The following is a 26,352-nucleotide window of genomic DNA, read 5'->3' as shown; positions in this document are numbered from 1 at the left end:
TGCATTAAAATTGGTTTCACTTTATGCAATTTGAATTTATGTTAAATTTTATGATTTAAGAATAACACAAAATTTAACATATTTGAATATTGTTGAATTTAAAAATATAAAATTTGGTATTGGAATTTGTATTGAATGTGGTTAATTAAGAATAACAAAATAAACTGAATTTCAATTACACTGCTTGGCAATTTCTAAGAACTTTTTTTTTTTTTTTTTTTTTTTGTCATTACTTATACAGTCAAAAGTCTTTAATCCGGACCTCAAAGCTACAATATTTCTGCGCATGCACATATGCGTTTATGCATAGGCATGATACCTTTACGCATGCGCATATGCATTTACGCATGCACATAATACGTTTACGCATGTGCGTTTAATGTGTAACGAACGGTATAAGCTAGGCTAAAATTATTTAATTATTTATTTCAGATAATGCTGCAGATTGCATTGTTCCTTAATCTTCTAATTGATCCGGCTTATTATTTTTTGCAGACTGTTAGAGCAATTTTATAAAAAGTAAGCTTGAACTTTCGATTATGTCAAAAAGAGTTTCCGATTCTGGGGCTGCCAAAGCATCCACAAAGTGAAAGCATGTTTTGATATACCTCTTCCAATAGTGAAGAAAGTGACAGAGAGGTTATTGAAAACGAAAAAATTTCGATTGACAAATTAGTCGGTATTTTCGCCACAGCAATTATAGGACTTGAACAGCGGGACTTTGTAACTGAACAAGAAATTATGTCTATTTATAGAATTAAAGAGAAAGTATTAGCACACAAAACGAAACTTAAACAACTTACATTAAAAACTTAAACAACTTACATTGAAAGAAATGTTTAATAAAGTAAACAAATAAATATTAAGCTTTTTATTTTTGTAAATTTTGATACCCTTTAGGTCATAATTGCTCTTTATTTCATAAATTACGGTTTCATGTTTTTAATTGTATAAATTCTGCATGCCATCTTACCAGATTTAAATTGATGATCTATAATCTGGAAAAATCGATAATCCGGAATTGCCAAAGTCCCGACGAGTCCGGATTAAAGACTTTTGACTGTAATAGACATTGTTTAAGGAAATGAGTCCTAGAGCATGATTGACAGAGATCTGCTGAAGTAATGTTATTGTGCAAAATGGAATAGATATTGCAACATGGAAGCCACAATCAAAAGAAAAAAATTCCCACATTAATGCCACGAGCAAAAGAAAAAAAAAAAAAAAAAAAAAAGATGCTTTTACAGTTTTTTTTCAACAATTACAAAAGATGCTCATTCTGATCAAATTAAAGGCATATATGACTCTTTAAATATAAAGTATAACATCCTTGGACGCTGATGCATATGTGACATCTGTTTTGCATGATGTTCATTAAACTGTTGAGGAGAACTTGGGAGATCATATATCGCTCATTTCTCAGAGTTTAGAGGAATCTTTCTATCTGATCAGTAAGTCTTCTTAGTGTATCCCCAGGGAAAATGCAGATCATTTAATGTATTCAGTGTCTTTATCTGCTTTATGTTGGATACTTCATATACAGGAGTGTTGTCCATCAACAGAAAGTCGACCGGCTAGAGTGTGGAAAAAATGGACTTGTCTCGGGAGAATTTTGGTGCTGATGCATCAGTTTTTGGTTCAGTTGAAACAGTTGCAATTCCCAGGGAGATTTCAAAGTGCTTATGCTTAGTTCTGATTTTACTCTTAATGTGGTTTACACTTGAAAACAGTTGTTCACAAATGTATGTGCTGCCAAATAATGATGACATGAATAACCCAAGGCATTTTTGTTTCCGTGTAAATATAATTTTTAAAAGTTCAAAAAATCATAAACTTCCAGTGTTAAAAATTGAACAGCAGTGAAAATATTATTCACTATGGCAGCCATATAAACAGTATGTTGAAACACTAAACTGATTTTTCAGCTACATGTTCACTTAGCATGCCATAATTGCATGAAAAATATAACAAAATATAGAGAACAATTCCACACACAGCTTGAAATAGGATTTGATAACACCGCACCACTTTAATGATCTCTTGAAGCACTTGAAAATACAACATCACTGGTATTTGTTGCAGCTTGAAAATGAGAAAAGCTGGAAACAATAATTTGGATATCCTCATCTTGATTATGCATATAAACACAAATAATATACCAAAATAGAGATAATCACATTGTGCATAAGTCCAAAAAAAAAAAAAAAATGGAACCACCACTTCACTCAAATGAGTTTTATTTTGTGCTCCAACTCAGAGTGTCAGATAGCTCATCCATCCATATTGAAAACCAGACTCGCACTTCGATTGCAGCAATAAAACATATCATCACAGTGGGTTCTTTATTTCTTTTTCACTTTGCACTCTCTTCTTGCGCCTTGATTTGGATACTTCCGCCTTAGGTAAATAGACATTGAATGCTTTGTCGTAATCTAAATCATCCTAAAATCCAACAATTTGCATAGGTTGTGCTCAAAAGAGTCAACTCTAGGAAATTTGTCTCACAGCATTTTTTGTCATCTCCTTATCATTCAATATCTTGACTCCCAAGCCTATTTTGAAGGACTCCACTCTGGATGCCAGCATGTTTTATTTAATGTATTGTACAGAATTAAATACTATTAATTAGAAATAAAATAGTAAAAGGCTGTGAAGAACAAAAAACAGACTGAATTTCTCTATTTGGAGAATGTACCTCCCCTGTAGAAAAAAAGATCATGACCAGCAAAGGCTGTGTGGCACCCACCAAAAGAGATGTCGAGATGCGTGATAGGTTTGTCCGGATTGTAAATAAAAAAACTCCTTTATTCATAGAACAATGCCTTAAAGCATATTAGAATTGAAATTTATGGCATTGTTTAGTTTCATTTTATGATATTTTGAAAATCTTGTATAAAAAGTAAATGAATTTTTTTTGTGGTGCCTTCTTGTTACTAATGCATCTTTAACACTTTGATTGCAACAGATATCCCAACCCATAAAATTCTTATGCATTTGCTCTTATGCATGCACCGAAAGTTATTCTACGAAAACAAGATAACTTGTGAACTTCCATCAACTGACTGCCAATCAGCAGTTATTTCATGGTTGGCAGTCAATGTGTTAAATCAGTATAGCTGACATCATTTTTGCTGCTTTGTTGGAGATTGGAGAGCTGACCTGGACACTTCCCATGGTAATGTTTTAGTTAGCTGGTTAGTGGTTTAGTTACCTTCCCATAGTAAGCTGCAACCATAATAATGTTAAGGTTTCCTTGTGTGTTTTAACATTTCTGTGTAGGACATGTATAAAGAAGCATGTTTCCTGCAAATACCATAAACAAATTTGCTCCACATTTTTTCTTTTGAGAAAAGATTTTTGTTTATTTTGTAATTTGTTAAGGCCTCCATTGTTTTTTTTTTTTTTTTTTTTTTTTTTTTTTTATTCCGAGCATATGACAATAGTGTAGCTTGATTTCAGTTGATTGCAGGTTTCTCAGGTGTATCTAACAGTTTTCACACCATTTAATAATCATCAGCTTTTATATATAGCAGTAATCTCCATACCTTCAGAAAAGAAATACGAGAACTTTCACGTCTCAATTCAAAGTCCTCAATTTAACTTTAAAATGCTGCTTGGAAGAAATGTATAACTGCATTTGAATGATTCTTATGAAATTGTTCTTGAAAAATGTCTCTTAACTGAAAGAAAGGAATTGAATGTATTTCTTTAGATGGAAGATTCCAATTTTTTAATGTAATGCAACGTGAGTATCTTGTATGAAAATCAGACTTACTGAAAAATAGCATTTTGAGCAGCAACCAAAACCCAACAATAAACAAGTGACAAGGAAAACATGAAAATCAGCAACATACAGAACTCAAATTAGGATGCCATATATGAAAATTATTTCATATATGAAAATTATTTTCATATATTTCAGTATAAGAGATTATAATGTATGTATATTTCTGATGCTGAGAGAAATATTGATTTTGCATGTCTTATTAAAAAAACTTTATTGAAAAGATTCAAATGCTTAATCTTAAAACTGTTTATTCACTAATTCCCTAAAAATATGAGTATTCTGAGATAATATAATAAATAGATATTCATTATTGTTGTAATTATTTTTAAGAATATGAGTTTCCAAAGTAATTAAAATAGAAGAAATTTTTGAACTGGTGATTAAAAAATCATTGATAATTATCCACTCAATGTAATTTTCTAAGGAGTAGAATACACAGCACTAACTATAAAAAATTATTATGTGGACAAAAACTGAAAAGAAAGTTGTGCTGTTAAAAGTTAATATTACAGCATTTTGAAGTACAGGAGGTGCCGCTTAATATGATCATGTTTGTCCACAGCTATTTTTGATAACATTAAATGATGAGAAAAAAAAATCTGCATCAAAATGGGAAAGCAATATATGAATTTAATAAAAAAATATCAAGAATCATAAATAAGTATTTTCACAACATTTTAACTAGAAAAATACAGGAGTTTGTTTATGAACTGTTCATAATGTCTTTAATGCAAACGTGAATTGTTCATAACATTTCTGGAAATTATTTGATCAATGTGTACCCCTAATCACAGTATTCAATAGGCATCCCTTATTGGAAGAGAACATGCCAATTTAAAATTTTAATGTAAGCAAAGGAGCAACCTTAATTTGCTACAGATATGTTTATTTTAATTTTAATTTTTATTTATATTTATTTATATTTTGAACCCAAAAGAACTTTAGTCTCAAAATGGTATTTTGCATATGCTTTTTGAAATATTTTGTGATTTTCTGTTGAATCAGCATTTATCTGCTGCATGTGACAAGAATATGATATTTAATAAATAATATAAACACATAAAACTTTAATAATAAAAATCTAATGTGTACATCACGTGACTTCCATACGAGATACATATGTACGTCACAAAAAATTTCTTCTGAATCCATTTTAAATCAGTTTTATGATTCATTTGGGGGAAAAGACTTCTTTAGCCGTCAAAGTGGATTATGTTTTATTAAATATGACACCCGGAATTTTTCATCATTACAATAACTTTACTTTGTACAAGGAAGTAAAAAGACAAAAAATGTTTTGTAAAGCTATCTTAGAAAACTGAACATTGAAATGAGGAACTGAGAAAAGACTGAAAAATATATCTCAACACTTAATGCTGCTCCAGGAATTCTAAGCATATACTGATATAGTGCTTTTAAAATTTTTGTAATTTTACTGTTGAATTGTATATGGTATAAGTGTGAAGAAAATGATGCTTAGTAATAAAGATAAAAAGCAAAAAAAAGGATAAATAGGAGTAAGTTAACAGCATACTGGTAGACTGTGAGCTGAGCAAGAGCATAAAAAACCTTAATAAACCCTTTCGGGCAGTTTAAAAATCCTTTCAGATTCCCCCCCTCCCCTTGAAAAAGAAAGATTTGCATCTGATAACCCTAAAAATTCATAGAGTTATTCAAAATCTTTAATCAAACTAAGGTTGCTTTTTTGTGTAATTTTATGGTTGACTGAAATTGAAACCAAGCTGTTTGGTGAATTTAACTCCTTGGCAGTACTTGAAACTATTCACTTGGTGACATTTCTTCATCACTTGGCAAATTTTATAATCAATTTTGACCTTTTTTGGTGAATTAATCTTTCATTCAACCACTTTAGCTTAAAAAAATTATTCTATAATAATTTGATTATATTAGCGGAATTGTTGATCACAGTTTTCATATACAATTTCGACAAATTTATGAGAATATCCATATGATAACATTGATCACGATCACATTAAGCTGCCTCTCGACATTTTTCTTAAATTACATTTCACAAATTTATGTGTCATAGATTGGCAACAACTGTTTGAAAGATTTTGTATGCAAATAGCAATTATTTCCTATTTTTCCAAGATTCATTGTGAAAATATTAGTGTAGTAATAATGGTAATGATATTTCTGATTAGATTTAATTAAAAATTTTGTTTATTTATTAATTATTGTTTTGCATTTACAGATCAAAAGAATGGGCTATTGCATGTGGTAAAAGATTCTTGTTAGATATGTCGCCAAGTGACCTTTATAAAAAATGTCGTGTATGCTCTGCCCATTTTGTTGATTCTGACTTCTGCACTCTGAAAAAACACTTTTTACATTTACGTGCTAAACCTAGAAAATTTAGCAAAACAGGTACTGTTTTATTTTTTCTAGAAAATTAATTTTTATGGAAGGCAAATAAAGATGTTGCTTCAAAAATCTGGATTTTAAGCAAAATAATTTTTTTTCTCTTTTATGCTATTTATGGTTCTTAATTATACTGAACTTCCAATTGTTTGTGCCACCTGATGTAGAGAAAATTTAGTTAATATGAAAAGGCCATATTTTTGGTAAAAAAATAAATATTCAAGTATTTTAAATGAATAACCCATATTATATTGTTTTAGATGAAGTTTAATAAAAATAATGAAAGTTAAATAGATTTTTTTCAGTTTTATTTGGTTATGTTTTAATCATTTTTCTTTTTTTGGGTTAGTTACATCAAATGCACCTAAATTGAGACATCATTAAATTTTAATTTATATAGTTTAATGGCTTGTCAGTCTGTTCCATTGCTCCATCATGATTCATCCTTTATCTTTTTCATTTTTATTTTCTTCCCACTGCATGTTTATTATCTATATGTGATAAACTCCTTCTTTCCTATCTTATGTTTGTGTAGTCACTTTTCCATTCCTTTAAGTTGCATTATGAAAATTCTTGACGTAGAATTAATTTCAGTAAGGCACAGTTCTATTATCTTTTCATCAGCAGAATATTCTTTTGTAATATCTGACATAGTTTTTTAGGTATAGTACTAAGATTTGGACTTCTATCCATGCCTTAACAATAAGATTCATTGCGTTGAGAGTATTTTACACAGATAATCCACATGTAGATAATCAGGAGTTCAGTGTACTTTTAGAGATTAAAGTTTTGTGTGATGTAAAATGTTGATTTCATTAAAATGATCAATAAGAATTTACTTCTTTAGGGGAGACACTAAATAAATAATAATAAAACAATGTCTTAATGAAATTATTGCTGACAATTAAGTATTAAAATAGGTTTTGTTTAAAGTATATGTGGCTGGTTGTCTTAAGTTTCAAAGAAAGGGCTGGTTGTTTTTATTTATTTTTTAATACCTACGTTGAATCGTATATAGTACAAAGTCCGTAATCCGGACATCCATTATCCAGAATGATCTATAATCCGGACCTCAAAGCCACAAACTTTTTTTTTTTGTAATGTGTTTACGCATGCGCATTTAATGTTTAATGAACGGTATAAGCTAGGCTAAAATTATCTTTACTGATTCTAAGGAATTTCAGTTAATGTTTCAGATTTTGCTGTTCCTTCATCTTCTAATTGGATCTGGCTTATTATTTTTTGCAGACTGTTAGAGCAATTTTATGAAAATTAAGCTTGAACTTTCGATTATGTCGAAAATAGTTCCCAATTCCAGGGCTGCCTGAGGATCTACAAAGCGAAACCATGTTTCGATGTCCATTAAACAAAAAGTGGAATTGCTGCAAAAAAATGGATAAAGGCATATCCGTCTCAAAATTATGTAAGGGGTATGGCATTAGAAAGTCGACTGTGTATGACATAAGAAAAAAGGAACATTTTGAATTTTTGGTGAAGCAACTTAAACAACTTACATTTAAGGGAATGTTTAATAAAATAAACAAATAAATATAAAGTTTTTTTTTTTTTTTTTTTTTTTTAGTAAATTTTGATACTCTTTAGATCATAATTGCTCTTTATTTCATAAATTACGGTTTCATATTTTTAATTGTATAATTTCTGTATGCCATCTTATCAGATTTAAATTGATGATCTATAATCTGGAAAAACCCAAAGTCCCGACGAGTCCGGATTACGGACTTTGTATTTCCAATTGCAGAGTTCCTTAAAATAAAATGGAAGATTTTTATAGAAATCTTGCTTTTGTAGAAAGGGAGGATTTTGCTTTTAAAAAAGGGGAAAAACTCTTAATGTTGAATTGCACAGTAGTAACAAAAGGATTGCATGATCCAACAAATCATGTTTGTATTTTGGCACCTATTTCTTGCTGGCATGAGCAAAGCTTGCACAGTCATTTCAGCTTTCAGTCACATTTTAGTTTCAAGGGGGAGGATTAACTGGAGGAAAATGATGATTATAAAAGCAATTATTATCAGGCAAAAAGCCAATGAAATTGGTGACACTTGGTGAGAAGGAAATGCTCCGAAACAAAAAAAATCATCAAGTGTTATGTATGGAACAGAAAAATGCAGAATTTTAAAACAAGGTTTTAATTTCTTTTGAATTAACCTTTTGAAGATGGGATGGCCATTATAGTGGCCATAGAGTTCTCTTTTTGAAAAGACGGTATCAGGTTCAGTATTCCTCCTTACTTGCTTGGGGAACATTAAATGACCTGACTCGGAACAGGGAGCTTACCAAAGCTATGTTCAATAAATGTGGGAAGTAAACAAGATACACAGGAAAGGTATACGAAACCCTTTATTTTTCTCTCTTTACAATGATTTCCGGACTTCGAAATACAGAGACCAACCACTTGTGGTCTGAACGTAAGAATATAAAAATATTAACTAAATTCTAACTAAACTAACTTTGGATTAATAAACAAGGGTCTACATGAAGATTGGCCGTATATTAACAGAAAGGCCGTATGTAGTACAGAGAACTGTTAACACTACGATACGTTTAAAATTATCAAGAGGATTAAACCTCTGGCCTTGAATGCAATCAGCAACCGTGTAAAACTGCAATGGCAAGCGGCCCGCTCCTAATCACTCCTTCCTCTCTCTTGCTTGGCAAAAAGCCACAACTTAAGTACTTGGCGTTCGCAAGACAAATTTGCATAAATAAGTTAAAGCTTTTAATTCTGGCCGGAAGTAGAAAATAAGAAGTGATAGTAAAGATTTAAAATAAAATAAACGTTAGTAAAACTTAAGATCCTTACAACGGGTTTGTCCACTTTAGTGGCCATATCTTTTTCCCCCATCTTCCAGGCTGAAAAGTGGGGTGAAATGTCAAATTTGACGTCCCTGGGGTTTTAACCTCTTATCTCTTTCAAAGGTCTTGCTTTTGTGACATAGATGCATCCCTCTGAGAATCCATTAAACTACACACAAGAATCTTTGTTGCAAATGGGAGGTGATTTCTTAAAGTGGGAAAGCATTCGGTTCAAGATTCCCCATACTTTGGTAGCTTTTACTGCTACCAAAGCCCCGGCCTCAAAAGGTTAAAGGAACATCAGTGGCGTAAATAAGAGTAGGCAAGGAATGCCATGGCATATGGGTCAAAGGCTTAGGGGGCCCTTCAATGTCCTGCTAAATTACATTTATATGTTTAAACTTAAAAGAAGATGAATATATAATGGAATCCTTCTTCTTTTAAGCTTTTAATTGTGCTCTACCTGTCTCATATATATACATACAGGGTGATTATAATTAAAGTTGCGTTTTCAAAATGCTCTAACTTTAACACTACTAGTCAGAATGGCTTGATATTTTACCAGAACAATCGTGAGGCAATGGAATTTTATGTGGCGAAAGAAAAAAGGAATTGTTCTAAAACATACCAATAGGTGGCATTATCAGGCATAAGGCCTAATTGTTAAACACAGGAATGTTGTTAGCCAAAAGGAAATAATAGACTGCAATGGTTTACGACAGGCGAAAAGACGTGTTCACAGCGAATAGTTTCAAGAATACATGTGTAAAGAGAAAACAATAATAACGACAAGAGAAAAAGAGAAGCTTCATGAAACAAACTCTAATGCATTTGTTGTTCCATATGGCCTTCACTGTGTTCCGCTACTAGTTGGAAGCACAAAACCGTATGTCCCACGACAGTTCGGAGTATATCTGTGCTGATGCTATGAGTGTGATGCGTAATGCTTGCCATCAATTCGGCCAGATTCCCAATCTGCCCATTGTAAACAACATTCTTCAGGTATCTCCAAAGCTAAAAATCACACAGGTTTAATCAGGTGAAAGTGGAGGTTACTCTGTTGGAAAAGGACGGCTTACGATTTTATGAGCAATCAGCAGCTGCTTCGCACAAGTAACAATGTCCAGAGGAGCGCCGTCTTGCATGAATATTGTGCAATCCACACATTGACACTGCTGAATTTCCGGAAGGACATGGTTAAGCAAAAATGCTTCATACTGCTTAAATGGTACAGTTAACAGGACCCGTAGGTGTGATCTCGAAGAAGAACGGACCGATGACAAACGTTGCCATTATTCTGCACCACATAGTAACCATTTTAGACAGAAGAGGTAATGGCTGTAGCAGGAACAGATTCTCGATCACTGATATGCTGCAATTTTGAGTATTTACAGAACCTTGCAAATGGAAATGGACTTCTCCAGACCACAGAATGTTCCTTGGCCATCCATTGACCACTTCCATCCAGGCAATAAATCATTGTGCAAACAATTCACGTGTTTCCAGGTCAGCAAGAAGCAACTTCTGCACATGAGTTATCTTGCACGGATAACAGCGCAAGTTGTTCCGTAGGACATTACTCACCTTGCTGATAGGCATATCTAGCATTCTTCCAATTCTCCCTGCACTGCTGATTCCTGCATCACTCTTCGTCTATTCTTGTAACATTGTGGCCACATTTTCCACTCCTGCCGTCATAACTGGTTTTCATCCTCTACCTCATTTCAATTCAAATAAACACATCTCTTCGAATTTATCTATCATTTTCTGCAGGCCGTAAGTGGTCATGGGGCACGATTTTATGCCTTTTAATGTCCAGAACTTCCTGATAGCTGTCAATACAGACTGACCTTTCTGATAGAAAAGCTTCACGAGCAGAGCGCAATCCTTCTTTGTCAGCCATGATGAAGCATTCAGGTAAAGCATTACGTGTTCCGCTAGTGTTCTGCATTTTTATTACAGCTATGCATGTCGTACGCATGTAAAGTCTTGGGAATGCGCATGTCAGGTCTTAGGAATGTGGCTCCACAATAGCCATGTAAACCCTGACAACGGCATCTATCGGCACATTTTGGAACTATTTTGTTTTCTTCACCAAACAAAATTCCATTGCCTCACGATTGTTCTGGTAAAATATCAAGTCATTCTGACTGGTAGTTTTAAAGTTAGAGCATTTTGAATTTGGAGCTTTAGTTATAATCACCCTGTATATGACGCAGATAAAAAAGCTGAATTCAGTGTTGCATATACACAAACTTCATCTAGGGTTTATTGTGAGAAAAAATTATTAAATAGAAATTTGCGTCGATGATATCCGTGTAAAAATTTATTTGTGTTTTGATTAGTATTGCACAGGGAGGGCAGAGAGGTTTGTGTAAATACCGAAGCCATTTTCATAATAGGGTATAATATATATTTTATGATGTATACACACAGAATCAATATGTGATAACATAAGCATGCAGAGACCTTTTCAAACACTTTCTATTATACAGTAAACAAATTAAAACTTTCTGCCTTTCCAAATTTTGTAAGAAACTTCTTTTGTGAATTCGAAATAGATGTTCAATCTTCTTTCAGGGCTGATAATTTTTACAACAGAAATTTGGACAAACAGTTTTAAACTACTGGTTTTATTTATATTGCATACATGAGATGAAAGTAAATATTCACTCCAGAACTGAACTCAGGATGAAACTAGGAATGTTTAGAAATCATACTTTTAATTAATTATTATGCTTCTAGTGGTATATAAAGTAAATTGATTGAGGAAGAAATGCATAAATTATTTAATTTTAATCTGCAGTAATAAGTGTTCAATACACATGAAATGATTTGTAAATATGTATGTCTTTTAATAAAATAAAACCACAACTAAAGAAACTGACATCGTTAGCAGTAGAATTTATATAAAAAAAATTAAATTGATAATTTTGCTTCTAAAAGAACACTTTTCAATTTATAAGATGTCTGAAACAGGTGCAGTAATTTTTTATTGCCCCGGTATTATTTTATTCGTATACAATTATTAACCCACATGGGCGTTAGCCCAGAAAGGCTACTGTCTCGAAACCACATTTTGCGTTGAATCGCTAAAAGCGTTCAAATTGTTGCCACCAAATATTATCACCCTGTATTATATTTAAAGGAATTAAACAATGAAACATCTGCATGAATGTATGTATGTTTCTTGCACTGTGAAAAATCGATGGTACCTAGAGCCATCAGATTTTGAATAATATAGTCCCCTACCCGAATGTGGGCACCCGAAAGCCGGAATTTTGAACTTGTTTTTTATCCATTTCATATTTTGAATAACTTATAATATAAATAATAATATAAACTTTCCTTTGGGCACAATATGAAAGCTTTCAGGTTTTTTAAAATTTTATTTTGTATATTAATTTATTTCTATATAATTCATTATTATGATCATACAATCAATAGGTATATTGTTACGAAGTGTCCAGGCGGGGTGACATAGCTTCCCCGCAAAGAAAGTTTTAGGGTCAGAAGAACAATTGGTGTCAGAAGTGGGATTTGCGAGTGAATGCCAGTGACTCGCCTGAAGGGAAAGCCATGGTGGAGGAAACGAAGACTTTGGTGGGCTTCCTAGCTGAGATAAAAGCCGTATATGAAGAGATCAAAGCTGAACTGGCTGAGATAAAAGCTGGATATAAAGAGATGACAGCTGAGATAAAAGCTGGACTGAAAGAATGAAACCTGGACTGGAAGAGAAGAAAACCCCAAATGTCGGCCAAGAAAAGGTACGAGAGCAACTCCGACAGATAAAAGGGTAGCTTACAGAGGAAACTAGAGCCATAAAAGACGATGTAGAAATAAAGGAAGTAGCTAATGAACTGCCTGAGAAAGATCAAGAAATGATAGATGAAACATCTAATGGGATTAAAGGAAAACAACAAAAACATGAAGAGATAAAAGATGGGAAAGAAGCTTTTGATTCACAAGTGCCTGAAGTGGAAGAAAGTGAAAATGCAACTGTAAAGTTTGTCAAAAATGATAGTGAGGTTATGAAGTCGCAGTTAGCAAATATTGAACCATTTGAAAGTTCATGTGATGCAGAGATGGAGGAAGCTGATGTGCAACTTAAGCAGTGTGCTCTAGTATTGAAAGAAAATTCACCCACCTCACAAACTGGGTGTGTGTGCCACCAAGGCCAACTTATACTCAAGGCCTGCCAGTGTGAAAATATTCTTTTGTGTTTTCGGTTGCCTGCGTGATATTCCTACTGACCGCAAGATGGCGCTACGATTCTGCTACACTTTGCGATGTTTACAAAAATCGGAAAAGTACCAAAAACGAATTCTGTCTTGTTATATGCAAAGTTTAAAAACGATTAATCCATAGTAGTCAAAAATTGTTGATTTCTTATTAGTAAAAATATTTTAATTAGAAGGAAAACATGGAATTTTTAAGCTATCTCACCTTTTTTTTTTTTTTTCCACACATAAACACCAGCCATTTGATCTTGATTTTAATTCCTGCTTTCATCTAGACATGCGCTATTCTGAATTGTACGCATTACAACTATTTATTCTAATTTAAAGGTAATTCAAAGTATACACGTTATTTTTTAATTATTTATATAGTAAGAAGTTAACAGATAGCTTCAGATCATGTACTATTTCAGTGAAAATTTTTCAAAATATTTCTATTGGCTGTACTGGGCCAAAAAATAATTTAGTATCCCCTATCAATGATGTAATTAACATATTAATACACCGTGATCTAAAATTTGTATATCTGTTTCCACGGCATTGGAGAAAAAATATTACTTAAAGAGATTAAATTTTACATACTGAAGAATTTTTTTATTATTAAATAACTGTTTTTAGGAAATCTTAAACAGTAAAAGTTTAAATAATGCAGATTTTGATCTCTGTGCAGTATTTGCATTGCAGATATTCAAAGACATTTTAAAATTATTAAGCAAAAAAAAAAAAGTCTTACTGTGGCATAGATTTTGAATGAAACTCAAACCCAAAGTTGCTTTTTTGACTAATTTTAATATTACACAGGTGTGTTTCTCTTCACTCTCATTTGTATTCTAAATTTCATTGATGTTAACATTAAGAAACTAGTATATGAATTAAGTGCATTGCAGCAATTTACATTTTCAGTGTTAGAGAAACTTCAATTTTTCAAATGAAAATAATGAAATTTTTTATAAAGCTTTTGATCAAATAAATCTGTTTGTTATAAATAAAAGAGACACAGACATCATAAAATATATTTTAACAGCACACAAAAAATAATAACTCTCATAATCACAATATATACTTAAGAATACGTTCAGTTCTGTATAGCAAGGATAAAATTTGAATACTTGCAATGGCTGAATATAAATAATATATCCATGCCCACAATGCTAAGTAGAATGAGGTATATACGCAATTTTAGATATATATGCATTTAAAGTTAGGCAAAAAAACAAACTTATTAAATGCATCACTTAAATATACAGCAGGTATACACTTTTACACACATACAACATTTATCAGAATGACATGTGTACAAAATTTTGTGGCTGGCAGCGTGAGATACTGATATAGTTCATTATCAAGAATAATGTATACATGAAATAAAATTACTGAATTTCACAAAACAATATTATCACTATTAAGCACACATACACATGAGTGCCATCTTGATACATTACCTACATGACATAAATCCATATGTAGCATTCCTATTCCAGATTAATCAGAAGAAAGTTCCACACAAAGTTTTGAAAGTAACAGCATTAGATGCACAAAGATTTCAGAAGTAAATAAGCAGAATGAAGAATTTCAGAACTGAGTTCAATGAGGTATATACACAATTTTAAACCTATATGCATATAAAGTTACGCAAAAAAACCAAGTTTGATAAGTATATCCCTTAAATATACAGCAGCTAGACATAAAATACACTTTTTGTTAATAACGAGCCACGTTACAAATAATGAGCGTATAGCAAAATTGTAGCAGAATGCGAGCGCCACCTAGTGAGGAATTTCGCGAAAGCCACTGAAAAGTGGGAACCGGAATTTCGTTCAGTCTGGCAGGCCTTAAGTATAAGTTGGCCTTGGTGCCACATAGTGCAGGTTGTGCAGATAAGGACTTGATTGTAAACCCAGATACATCTGCTTGTAAAGGATCAGATTCTATTCGCGACCCTGTTGCAAACATCAGAACTAGCTTTCAGGAAATAGAGGTGCATAAGCATGCACCATCTGCGAAAAATACCGATGTGAACTGTATGCATGCTGCGAATGAACTACAGAGTGGTGAACGAATTGTTTTAGATTTTCCTGTGGATGAAAAGTCTGAAAGAACTGAATCCCCAGACTACGATATGCAAAACAGAAATACATCTGCGACCTTCCATGCAACGACACTGTGATTGCAGTGCGAATTTGCAACACTGCGATTGCAGTTCGTTTTCCACTGTGAATTGCAGTGGAAAAGTATTTGACCCGGGTATAAATTAATGTAAAGACAGACTGAATTTCATTATGAACTTTAATTTGTAAAATTTTAAATTGTTATGTGTTTAATTTGTGTGTGTAATTTGTGTTGTACATAGTGTAAATATTGGTTTCTTTAGTTATGTTATCTGTATGTTTTAAAAAGTTTTGTTTGTACCGAATTAGGCTTCTGACCAAGGTTTGTACTGCCCGGGACGTGCAGTCCTTGGGAGGGGGCAGTATTATGAAATGTCCAGATAGCTTCCCCGCAAAGCAGTTTTAGGGTTGCTATAAAATGGCAAAGGAAGGCAAAGTTGCCACATTTGGCAAGAAATCGCCCATTTGGCGACAAAATTGGCTATATGCCATGGACAGATGGAGAATCTTCTGGAACGAATTCTTACCAGTTTAGCCCAGAATGTTCTCGAACACAAGCCGAAAGCTATATAAACCCTGCTGGTCCGCAGTCAGTTAGAGTGAGTGCTTTGCATAGAGTGCGAGAGAGTTAGTATCGAGTTGGTGTCTTGTCTAGCGAGTCAATCCCTGCGGAGTCCATCACGTTGAAAGCCGGGCACCGACTGCCAAGTGGGTCGTCGAGTGCATAGAAAGAGTCTCGTAGTGTATCGCGGTTAGTGCATCGTAGAGAGAGCGTGTACAGCTCCGGAAACGACTGAACTGAAGAGTTGGGAGCCGTGCTCTGTGTGTCGTCGAGTGCATCGCGAGTTCTAGCGTGGAGAGTCTTGAGAGTATGTGGAGTTCCGACAACGACCAAGCAGAGTCGGGAGCTGTACTCTAGTGCTTTGCCATGAAGCTGTCTCCACCGTGATAGCCTGATAACCTGGAGGCTGTGTCGCCGATCGTATCAGCGTGTTTATAGTAGTTCATCGGCAACTGTAAAATTGTGTTTTGGAATTGTCCTGACAATACTGGCCAATAAAGTGTGTTTCGATACTTCATCGTCAAGTGCTGTCATTATTCACTCCAAATCCGCACAAACCCCGTATATACATAAATGTAACAATATTTTTAAAATATGAATCAACGTAGTAACTAGGCACTATTCAGGTATATAATTTAAAATAAACTTTGCAAATTAAAAGATAAATCGTGTTATATTATTTGCAGTTTTCAATTCTTTGGAATGTGTCATTCAAAATGTTTAGTTTTGTCTATTACTAGCATTTCCATTAAACTAAATTCCAAAAATCAGTCTTAATATTAAACTTAGATTATTAATATCAGTTATTCTTACATTTTAATATAACGTGTATTGCATAGGCTCACTGTAAACAGGGTACTATCACGAATTCTAATGATATTGTTTTTAAATATTTTGTAATTTTACTGTTGAATTGAGTTTTATATGCCATAAGTGAGATGAGCATAATTTTTAATAAATAAATTTAACAGATAAAAAATTAATAATGAAAAGACAGAAAAAAAAAATGGCCATGAATGCAGCTTTTTTTCACACTGTCAACTTCTAAATCATCATATATGTACGTGTGTATAATGAGTTAGACGTTGATGCATAAAGGTAATGGCAAACATCAAGGGAAAATTCATCTACGATTTTATATAACTAATAAATTTTAAGAAAAGTTTGGGTGCCCTTGATAAATTTGTGTAGATAATGGCTTATACTGTTGACAATTATTAGATTTTTGTTATTTAAGCACACATGCTTTAATTATTTGTGATATAACAATTAATCATGTTAGAAGTTTTAAATAAAAGCTTTATAAAAAAACTTTTTAAAATCCCCCTTTTTAGTCTCAGTTACGCACTCAAATTATTCAACCAAACTACCATTTTCCAGCAATCGCTCTTTTACTTTCAACAATTCTGTTATTATTTATAACCTTACTAAAATCTTTAAACATTCATTATCTGTAATGAAATGATTCAAGTATTTGATCTTCGATCTTAGACAGTGTACTAGCATCTCCCCCTTAGTTAGCTTTGTGCTATCCACCTCTTGAATTTTAAGTCCTTCCTGCAACTTTATACTCCTAAGAGCGATGGATGTTTGACGTTCTGTGAGTAATTTCTTTTATATCAATTACCACAGATCATGGCGTACATACATTCTAGTGAATTATTCATATCATTCTGATAGATGGCCGTGCAAACGGATAATTTTAAAAGAAAAATTGTAGGAAGTCATCTAATAATCCCTTTTTTTTTTTTTTTTTTTTTTTTTTTTTATCATCATCATTCTTGTTTTAAAAGAGGGTGAAGAAAATGTTTTATAACCCGGGGTGAAAATTTAAATTCTTTATAACGGATTTATTTTTAGATGTTAGAAATTTTACAATTCCATAAAAGAACATATTATGTTTCACAATATAGCTAAGAAAATCTGCTTTTAAAATAAAATGCTGAGAAAATGTATGTAAAGTTACAAAATGACAAAAAATTGAAATGTCATGGCCAGTTTCATTACAGATAATTTTAAGTACTAATGAATCGTTAAATTGTATTGTTTTTGAGATTTATAAAATGACATGTGTAAGGAAATATAGTATCTAATTATAAAAAAGGAGAAAAGAAATAGCATTTATAAAATGACAGAAAACTTAGTTCTTTGGAAACAGTTTCCACTCAGTAAAATCAATATTAGAAAAATCTGTGTAGAAGATAAGGAAGAAACGAAATATGTCCCCTCTGTTTTAATTCATACTGAAGAATGTGAAAAAAATGTAGAAAATCTTCCAATTAATATCTTTTTTTATTATTTATCTTTTTATCTTAATATCTTTTTCTTTTAAAAGACGGCTAAGAGTTTGTGTAATAATCTGGGAGCATTTTAAAACTTTCTAACTGGTACTATGTTAGGTGTTAAAATTTTAAAATAACGAAAGTCAAATGGTTGCAGAAATCAAGCGACTTTTGGAAATTCGGAAAAATCAGAAACTGCGGTAAAAGTTTCATATAAATTTCACTTAAAAGATTTTTCTTCTGCTGGCGCAAGTTCTTTAAACAAAATTAAAAAATTCTTTTTTTGGAGGGGTGGGGGAATAATAAAAATGGCGCTTCATCACATGATATCGTTTACAAAGAGTATCTGTACAAAGTTTGAGCTCGATAGGTAATCAGAAAATAGTTAAAAACTCGATGACAAAATTTCAAGCGACAAACACCGTAAGAGTTAAATAAATGCTTATACAGAAGGCGGTCATTTGCTCACTTCTTTGCTGATAACAAAATTAAGCGATGAGAAAAAATAGCCTCCAAGTAGCAATTAACAATGGAATTTAACTAAATATACGTATAACTAGAAACATAAAATTGCGTACTTTCACAGCATTTTAATTAAGTAAAAAGGTCATTGCTAGCAAAATGTCTGCAAGTGTTATGCAAAAACTCATTTATAAATAAATGGTCACACGATCTTCCGATATTTTACCACCTATTGAGCTTTCAGTTTTAAATAACTGTGTATTTGAAGATAATGCACGATACCATAAACCTGTTTCTTTTGCACTAGAAATACTTCCAAGAAAGTACCTTGTAGACAATTTAGGCCATTCATTTGACAATCATGTTCCTGCTGTATGTAAATAAACATTTTTTACTTCTCTGTTAATGCGCTTGTAAGTAATACACACACTGACCTATAAATTAGAAACCTTTGAGATTTTCATTTGAATGCGAGCTAGGGATGAAGTATGCAATTTTTTTTTTCTTTTGATGTGGGTTACACGTGGTTAGAGTGCTAGTATAAGTAAGGTGTAAGAGTGCTTTTCACGATGAATGAAGTAAACTGGGGGAAAACGACAGATCTTTCACCATTTGTAAAAGGGGTATTGTTTTGGGCCCGTTTTGCAGTTTCGATTTCGAAGACTGCAAATCTCACTGTGTTCTCAAAAGCAGCCATATCAAAGGTTTTTCAAAAGTTGGAATCAGAAGCCACAGTCCTTCTCTAGACGACGTAACTGCGGTTCGAGCTCAGTTTTCCAAGAGAGTGATCGGCGGCGTCTCTGACGAATTGTATGGCAGAACAGGGACTCTACTGTGCTTCAACTAATACAGATCGTCAATCAGGGCTCCTCCTAACAGATTTCAGCTCGAACCATGCGCAGAGGATAGGAATGCATAGTCGGGTGCCTGTGGTAAAGCCAATCATTTTGGAAAGAAGACACTAGACATCTGAGGATGGGAAGCGGGTAATATGGTTGGATTAATCACGTTACATCTTTTTTGCACTGATGGAAGACCTTGAATTTGGTGAAAACTCCATGAAGCCATCTTGCCTTACTCGCACTGTGCAAGGGTCTGGTGGAAGTATTATGATATGGGCCATGTTCTGCTGGCATGAAAGTAGTGCCATAGTGTTCCTCGAGAGTTAACAAACAGCCATGAGATACCTAGATTATACTGTCAGATAAAGTGCACTCTGCCATGTTGCATTTTTACCCTGATGACGATGGATACTTCATGGACGAAAATGTAACTATACATCGTGCCAGAAGTGTTCAAAATTGGTTCGCTGAACATCAATCTGACTTCCGACACCTTCACTGGCCACCGCATAAACCGGATTTTAACTTCATAGAAAATGTATGGGATATGGTGGAAAAACGCATCCGACAGTACTCTCCTCTTCTATCTAATTTACAAGATCTAAAAAGTTGCATAGCCAGTGCATGGTATTCTCTGTACGTAAATGCAATCCAGAAGCATGTAGACTCGATGCCCAAACGAGTCAGAGCAGTTATCCGTGCAAAAGGTGGTCTAATAAAATATTGATCTTGGGTTTCTAATTCATTGGCCATTGTGTGCATTTTCTTTGTTAAGCCAGCAATATATTGCTGCAAAATTATCTTTCCGTATTCACAAAAATCTTTAGGAAACATCTTAGGAAAATAATCTACACCGTATTCACAAAAATCCTTTACCCCGCCTGTGGCGACATCAATTGCGATACTGAAGCGCCATCTGTGAAACTCTTCGCATTCGATTTTTCTTTGCCCAGAGTGGCAACACTAAGCCACCCCCCCCAAAAAAAAGAACAGTGACTAATTTTTGTTTGTGAAATTTGATATGCAAAAAATGTAAAATAAATATTAATATTATCGGAGTTGAAGGAGTATTTAGCATTTCCCTACATTCCAGACACTTCACTGGTTTATCCGAATTTGATCTCCAATTTTGCTAATGAAGTGTAAGAAGGAAGAAAAACGTACGACGTTTCTGTAAGATCATGAGATGCTGATATTCTACGCGTTAAATTTTGTTCTATATTGCAGTACATCTTCTTACTGTATACATTTAGGCTGATAAATTTATTGAAAACTTTCGGAATGCATCAAATGTATTAAAAGTTAACAAACTGTAGTTTTTACTAAGCAATCTTTATTTGGAAAAGCTCAAGCTTTAAAAAATAAACTAAGTTGAATAAAGATAACTAACTGTACATCCGTTAAGCCTAATTCTACTATGGCTGATGGAGATGAAAGTAAAGAAATTGAAACTAACGCAACAACTGCGACTGTGGCCAAGATCAGCATCAAAATTCCTCCTTTTCAAAAACCCGACCTCAAAATATGTTTTTTTTTTTTTTTTTTTTTTTTTTTTTTTTTTTTTCAGATCGAAGCTCAATTCTGCAATGCTAGAATCACAGCTGATCAAACAAAATATGATTATGTAGTCAGTTCTAATTGAAGCAGGGGCATTGTTACAAATTGCTGATATTCTCACCAAACAGCGGCAAATATCCGGCCATTAAAAAGAGGCGTATTGAAATCTTTGCCGATTCTGAAACAAGTGCACTCTGCCATGTTGCATTTTTACCCTGATGACGATGGATACTTCATGGACGAAAATGTAACTATACATCGTGCCAGAAGTGTTCAAAATTGGTTCGCTGAACATCAATCTGACTTCCGACACCTTCACTGGCCACCGCATAAACCGGATTTTAACTTCATAGAAAATGTATGGGATATGGTGGAAAAACGCATCCGACAGTACTCTCCTCTTCTATCTAATTTACAAGATCTAAAAAGTTGCATAGCCAGTGCATGGTATTCTCTGTACGTAAATGCAATCCAGAAGCATGTAGACTCGATGCCCAAACGAGTCAGAGCAGTTATCCGTGCAAAAGGTGATCTAATAAAATATTGATCTTGGGTTTCTAATTCATTGGCCATTGTGTGCATTTTCTTTGTTAAGCCAGCAATATATTGCTGCAAAATCATCTTTCCGTATTCACAAAAATCTTTAGGAAACATCTTAGGAAAATAATCTACACCGTATTCACAAAAATCCTTTACCCCGCCTGTGGCGACATCAATTGCGATACTGAAGCGCCATCTGTGAAACTCTTCGCATTCGATTTTTCTTTGCCCAGAGTGGCAACACTAAGCCACCCCCCCCCCAAAAAAAAAGAACAGTGACTAATTTTTGTTTGTGAAATTTGATATGCAAAAAATGTAAAATAAATATTAATATTATCGGAGTTGAAGGAGTATTTAGCATTTCCCTACATTCCAGACACTTCACTGGTTTATCCGAATTTGATCTCCAATTTTGCTAATGAAGTGTAAGAAGGAAGAAAAACGTACGACGTTTCTGTAAGATCATGAGATGCTGATATTCTACGCGTTAAATTTTGTTCTATATTGCAGTACATCTTCTTACTGTATACATTTAGGCTGATAAATTTATTGAAAACTTTCGGAATGCATCAAATGTATTAAAAGTTAACAAACTGTAGTTTTTACTAAGCAATCTTTATTTGGAAAAGCTCAAGCTTTAAAAAATAAACTAAGTTGAATAAAGATAACTAACTGTACATCCGTTAAGCCTAATTCTACTATGGCTGATGGAGATGAAAGTAAAGAAATTGAAACTAACGCAACAACTGCGACTGTGGCCAAGATCAGCATCAAAATTCCTCCTTTTCAAAAACCCGACCTCAAAATATGTTTTTTTTTTTTTTTTTTTTTTTTTTTTTTTTTTTTTTTTTTCAGATCGAAGCTCAATTCTGCAATGCTAGAATCACAGCTGATCAAACAAAATATGATTATGTAGTCAGTTCTAATTGAAGCAGGGGCATTGTTACAAATTGCTGATATTCTCACCAAACAGCGGCAAATATCCGGCCATTAAAAAGAGGCGTATTGAAATCTTTGCCGATTCTGAAACAAGTGCACTCTGCCATGTTGCATTTTTACCCTGATGACGATGGATACTTCATGGACGAAAATGTAACTATACATCGTGCCAGAAGTGTTCAAAATTGGTTCGCTGAACATCAATCTGACTTCCGACACCTTCACTGGCCACCGCATAAACCGGATTTTAACTTCATAGAAAATGTATGGGATATGGTGGAAAAACGCATCCGACAGTACTCTCCTCTTCTATCTAATTTACAAGATCTAAAAAGTTGCATAGCCAGTGCATGGTATTCTCTGTACGTAAATGCAATCCAGAAGCATGTAGACTCGATGCCCAAACGAGTCAGAGCAGTTATCCGTGCAAAAGGTGATCTAATAAAATATTGATCTTGGGTTTCTAATTCATTGGCCATTGTGTGCATTTTCTTTGTTAAGCCAGCAATATATTGCTGCAAAATCATCTTTCCGTATTCACAAAAATCTTTAGGAAACATCTTAGGAAAATAATCTACACCGTATTCACAAAAATCCTTTACCCCGCCTGTGGCGACATCAATTGCGATACTGAAGCGCCATCTGTGAAACTCTTCGCATTCGATTTTTCTTTGCCCAGAGTGGCAACACTAAGCCACCCCCCCCCCCAAAAAAAAAGAACAGTGACTAATTTTTGTTTGTGAAATTTGATATGCAAAAAATGTAAAATAAATATTAATATTATCGGAGTTGAAGGAGTATTTAGCATTTCCCTACATTCCAGACACTTCACTGGTTTATCCGAATTTGATCTCCAATTTTGCTAATGAAGTGTAAGAAGGAAGAAAAACGTACGACGTTTCTGTAAGATCATGAGATGCTGATATTCTACGCGTTAAATTTTGTTCTATATTGCAGTACATCTTCTTACTGTATACATTTAGGCTGATAAATTTATTGAAAACTTTCGGAATGCATCAAATGTATTAAAAGTTAACAAACTGTAGTTTTTACTAAGCAATCTTTATTTGGAAAAGCTCAAGCTTTAAAAAATAAACTAAGTTGAATAAAGATAACTAACTGTACATCCGTTAAGCCTAATTCTACTATGGCTGATGGAGATGAAAGTAAAGAAATTGAAACTAACGCAACAACTGCGACTGTGGCCAAGATCAGCATCAAAATTCCTCCTTTTCAAAAACCCGACCTCAAAATATGTTTTTTTTTTTTTTTTTTTTCCCCAGGTCGAAGCTCAATTCTGCAATGCTAGAATCACAGCTGATCAAACAAAATATGATTATGTAGTCAGTTCTAATTGAAGCAGGGGCATTGTTACAAATTGCTGATATTCTCACCAAACAGCGGCAAATATCCGGCCATTAAAAAGAGGCGTATTGAAATCTTTGCCGATTCTGAAACAAGTGCACTCTGCCATGTTGCATTTTTACCCTGATGACGATGGATACTTCATGGACGAAAATGTAACTATACATCGTGCCAGAAGTGTTCAAAATTGGTTCGCTGAACATCAATCTGACTTCCGACACCTTCACTGGCCACCGCATAAACCGGATTTTAACTTCATAGAAAATGTATGGGATATGGTGGAAAAACGCATCCGACAGTACTCTCCTCTTCTATCTAATTTACAAGATCTAAAAAGTTGCATAGCCAGTGCATGGTACAGAAAACTCAGAAATTTCTGACAGAATTAGAACTAAGTGATAAGAAACCATCCCAACTTCTCTGCGAACTCATCAGCAACCCATTTTTTAATTGACACTAGAGCGGAAATATCGGTTATTCTACTATCACCATCGGAAAAGGAACTGTGGCTCAGTTTGGGCTATTTGCAGCTAACGGTACAACAATCAAAAAGTATGGTAAAAAACTATTAGAACTGGTTTTAGGGCTATGCATATCTTTCAGCTAGCCTTTTATCATTGCGGATATCAATGAACCTATTTCAATAGACTTTCTTTCACATTTTAATGTGTTAGTCGATAGTAAAAATAGAAAATTAATCGACGGCATCGCCTCATTAACATCTAAAGGTAGTTTGTGTAACAATAGCGTCACTTCTAATTCATTGCTAATACTTTTCTAAACCAATATAGAGGCATTCTAAATAAATTTCCAAACCTACTTAAACCCAACTTAAAAAATGATAAAATTAAGAAACATTATGTACAGCATTACATCGAAACCAAAAGTTACCCCGTTTGCTTTAAATTCAGAAGACTTTCTCAAGAAAACTTAATTGCTGCGAAAAAGGAATTCGATTATATGCTGCAAGATCTGCAGACCATCCAAAAGCAGCTGGTGAAGTACATTATACCTCACGTTAAAAAGTCTGATGACTGGAGACCATACGGTGATTACCGTCGTCTTAACATCCGTCGATACTGTATCAAACCGTTAACCACTACCATTTCTAACGAACTGTACACATATTCTGCATGGAAAAACAATTGTTTCAACCATAAATTTGATAAGAGCTTACCAATAGATTCCTGTTTATGAAGCTGATAGCCCGAAGACCGCCATCATAACACCTTTCGGACTTTTTGAATTTTTTTGTATGACATTTGGCCTACGCAACACTGCACAAATCTGCCAAAGGTTTATGAACACAGTGCTTAGCGGCCTAGACTATTTTGCTATCTCGACGACATTCTCATTGCCTCTCCAGACAAAGAAACACATAAAAAACATCTTGAAATCTTACAGACTCGATAAATATGGACTGCGCATAAACATAACAAAATGCAAATTTGACCTGAGCAAAGTTGAATTTTTAGGTTATGAAATATCAGCGGAAGGAATCAAACCTTTTCCATCGAAAGTTGATACAATTAAACAATATCCTAAACTAGAATCCGTCACAAGCTTGCCCAAATTTTGGGGAATGGTGAACTTTTATTAATTTGGACCGAAAATGCTCAGAAGTTTTTCACCGATATCAAAAGGGCATGTGCAGCTCTGCAATGCTATTTCACCACAACCAGACGGCGCATATCACCCTGACTACAGATGCATCTGATTCCGCCGTGGGTGCCGTGATCCATCAACTATACCAGGGTTGCTTAAACTTTTCTCAGTCGCGACCCCTTTTTATCACTGAGATTTTTTTGCGACCCCCAGGACTCCATAAGCATTGCGCAAATCCGACACACGCGTGTGTGATACTGTCAATTTTTTACTTGTATTGTATAATATACTATTGCAGTTTTAGATCATTAATTTTAATTTCTAATTTTAAGACATAGGACAATGTAAAAATTTTAAATAAGTAACAGGCGAAATGACAGCGTCACGTGCAAAGCAAGGAAAATGAACGTTTCTATTATTAAAAAAATGTTTTCCTTTTTTCTTTGTATTGTCTTATCTTTATCGATTTTCAGATACATTGTGTAAAAATATTTGGTAATTGTAAAATTATTATAATGAGTTAAAGAAATAGCGAAACTGCTAAATTTTTTGGCGACTCCCTGCTGCAGGTCCCGCCGACCCCCAGTTTAAGAAACGCTGAACTATACAATAATGAAAAACAACCGCTAAGCTTTTTCTCCCGATTTCTATCATCAACACAGAGAAATTACTGTCCATACGATCGAGAACTGCTTGCAATCTACCTAGCGGTAAAGCATTTTAAAAACACATTCTGGAAAGACGATCATTTACTATCTTCACTGATCATAAACCTATCACCTTCGTCTTCCAGCAGAATTTAGATAAAGCCTCTCCGAGACAAGTCCGGCAGTTGAACTACATTGCCGAATTCACTACAGACATAC

The 26,352-nt window shown here is 33.8% G+C and overlaps 1 protein-coding gene across 2 annotated transcripts in view; it reads left to right on the top strand.

Moving 5' to 3' along the window:
- Positions 1–26,352, top strand: part of LOC118196615 (uncharacterized) — a 96,055-nt gene that overhangs the window by 25,145 nt on the left and 44,558 nt on the right. For both annotated transcript variants that reach the window (XM_085816915.1, XM_035368084.2), the window contains exon 3: positions 6,003–6,175. In XM_085816915.1, coding sequence (XP_085673041.1) covers positions 6,003–6,175 — 173 coding nt within the window. The remainder of the gene's footprint in view (positions 1–6,002; positions 6,176–26,352) is intronic.

This window comes from Stegodyphus dumicola, chromosome 1 (genome assembly GCF_044657685.1).
Source record: "Stegodyphus dumicola isolate Sdum_Otavi_A_Nest chromosome 1, ASM4465768v1".
Classification (NCBI taxonomy): Eukaryota; Metazoa; Arthropoda; class Arachnida; order Araneae; family Eresidae; genus Stegodyphus; species Stegodyphus dumicola.
Note: the sequence above shows the minus strand (reverse complement) of the source record. Positions and strands in the feature narration are given on the sequence as shown.